Source organism: Halyomorpha halys, unplaced genomic scaffold (genome assembly GCF_000696795.3).
Source record: "Halyomorpha halys isolate HHAL.00 unplaced genomic scaffold, Hhal_1.1 Scaffold4346.1, whole genome shotgun sequence".
NCBI classification, from domain to species: Eukaryota; Metazoa; Arthropoda; class Insecta; order Hemiptera; family Pentatomidae; genus Halyomorpha; species Halyomorpha halys.
In genome coordinates, this window is record NW_027105828.1 from 4458 (window position 1) to 5713 (window position 1256).

General features: G+C 47.0%; 1 protein-coding gene across 1 annotated transcript in view; it reads left to right on the forward strand.

The window, feature by feature from the left end:
• Positions 1–1139, forward strand: part of LOC106691891 (endocuticle structural glycoprotein SgAbd-1) — a 5052-nt gene extending 3913 nt beyond the window's left edge. Inside the window, exon 2 of the mRNA XM_014437791.1 lies at positions 171–1139. Coding sequence (XP_014293277.1) covers positions 171–989 — 819 coding nt within the window. The 3' untranslated portion in view covers positions 990–1139. The remainder of the gene's footprint in view (positions 1–170) is intronic.
• Positions 1140–1256: the final 117 nt, after the last annotated feature.

The following is a 1256-nucleotide window of genomic DNA, read 5'->3' on the forward strand; positions in this document are numbered from 1 at the left end:
TATATATATATATATATATATATACACATATATTTTTTTTGACATTTTTAAAACTTGAAAGTTTTTATAGGAAAATTAAAATTAAAAGGATTGTTTTGCTAATGTATTAAAATCATGTACAGTTACAGTTCAATTTGTACATAAAATGGTTAATATTTTTTTTTTTCCAGGTAATCTTTTGTGCACTGTTCACCATCGTGGTTGCGCAGCGTCAACAGGTACAGCTACCGACCCACGGAGTTCCTGCTACAGACGATGGAGATGACGGTTCCTGGACTGAAGAGAAGTATGAAGCGCCCGTGAGCAACGATGTAGGAGGACGACAGTTCTCAGCTCAACCTCAATATAGGCCACAACCTCAACCTCGGTACCAAGCACCTGCCCCACAGCCTCAGTACAGACCTCAACCACAACCGCAGTACCAACCACCTGCTCCAGAGCCTCAGTACAGGCCACAACCACAGGCCCAGCAGTACGACGCACCTGCGCCACAGCCTCAGTACAGGCCACAACAACAACCTCAAGCTCAACCTCAGTACAGGCCACCTGCTCAACAGTACAGGCCTCAACCTCAGCAGCAGTACAGCCAGAGCGGTGACTCTAGGAATGCCGCCATCCTCAGCGAGGCTCGCTACCTCCAGGGAGATGGCAAGTTCGGCGCCGCTTACACCCAAGAGGATGGAGTCGAGTTCAAGGAAGAGTCCGACGCCGATGGAACCAGGAGAGGAACCTACAGCTGGGTCGACCCTACCGGAGAGAGGCGTACTGTGAGCTACGTCGCTGGTAAGAACGGATTCCAGGCCACTGGAGCCCACCTTCCAGTGGCCCCAGCCGGTCCAGCAGCCTCCGCACCGGCACCAGAACCTCAGTACCGTCCAGAACCTCAGCAGTACCAAGCCCAACCTGAGTACCAACCCCGTCCTCAGTACAGACCGCAATCCCAAGCTCCCCCTTCCAACGGATTGTATGACGTGCAGTCTAGCTACTAATCGATACTGTTTGTAAATGAGTGTTCCCTTTCAAAAGCCTTCACTCTTGGTTTGAGTTCCTCTAATTTAGGTCGGAGTAAGGCTCTAGAGTAATGTAAATTATTATTTATAAATTTTAAAGATAAATAAATTATTGTACTGATCGACAAATTGGAGAGTCCAAACCCTTGTACATGTCCTATCACCATAACCAGATCAGCTCATATATATGATGTCATATAAACAGAACCAGATCAGCTCATATATATGATGTCATATAAACAGAAC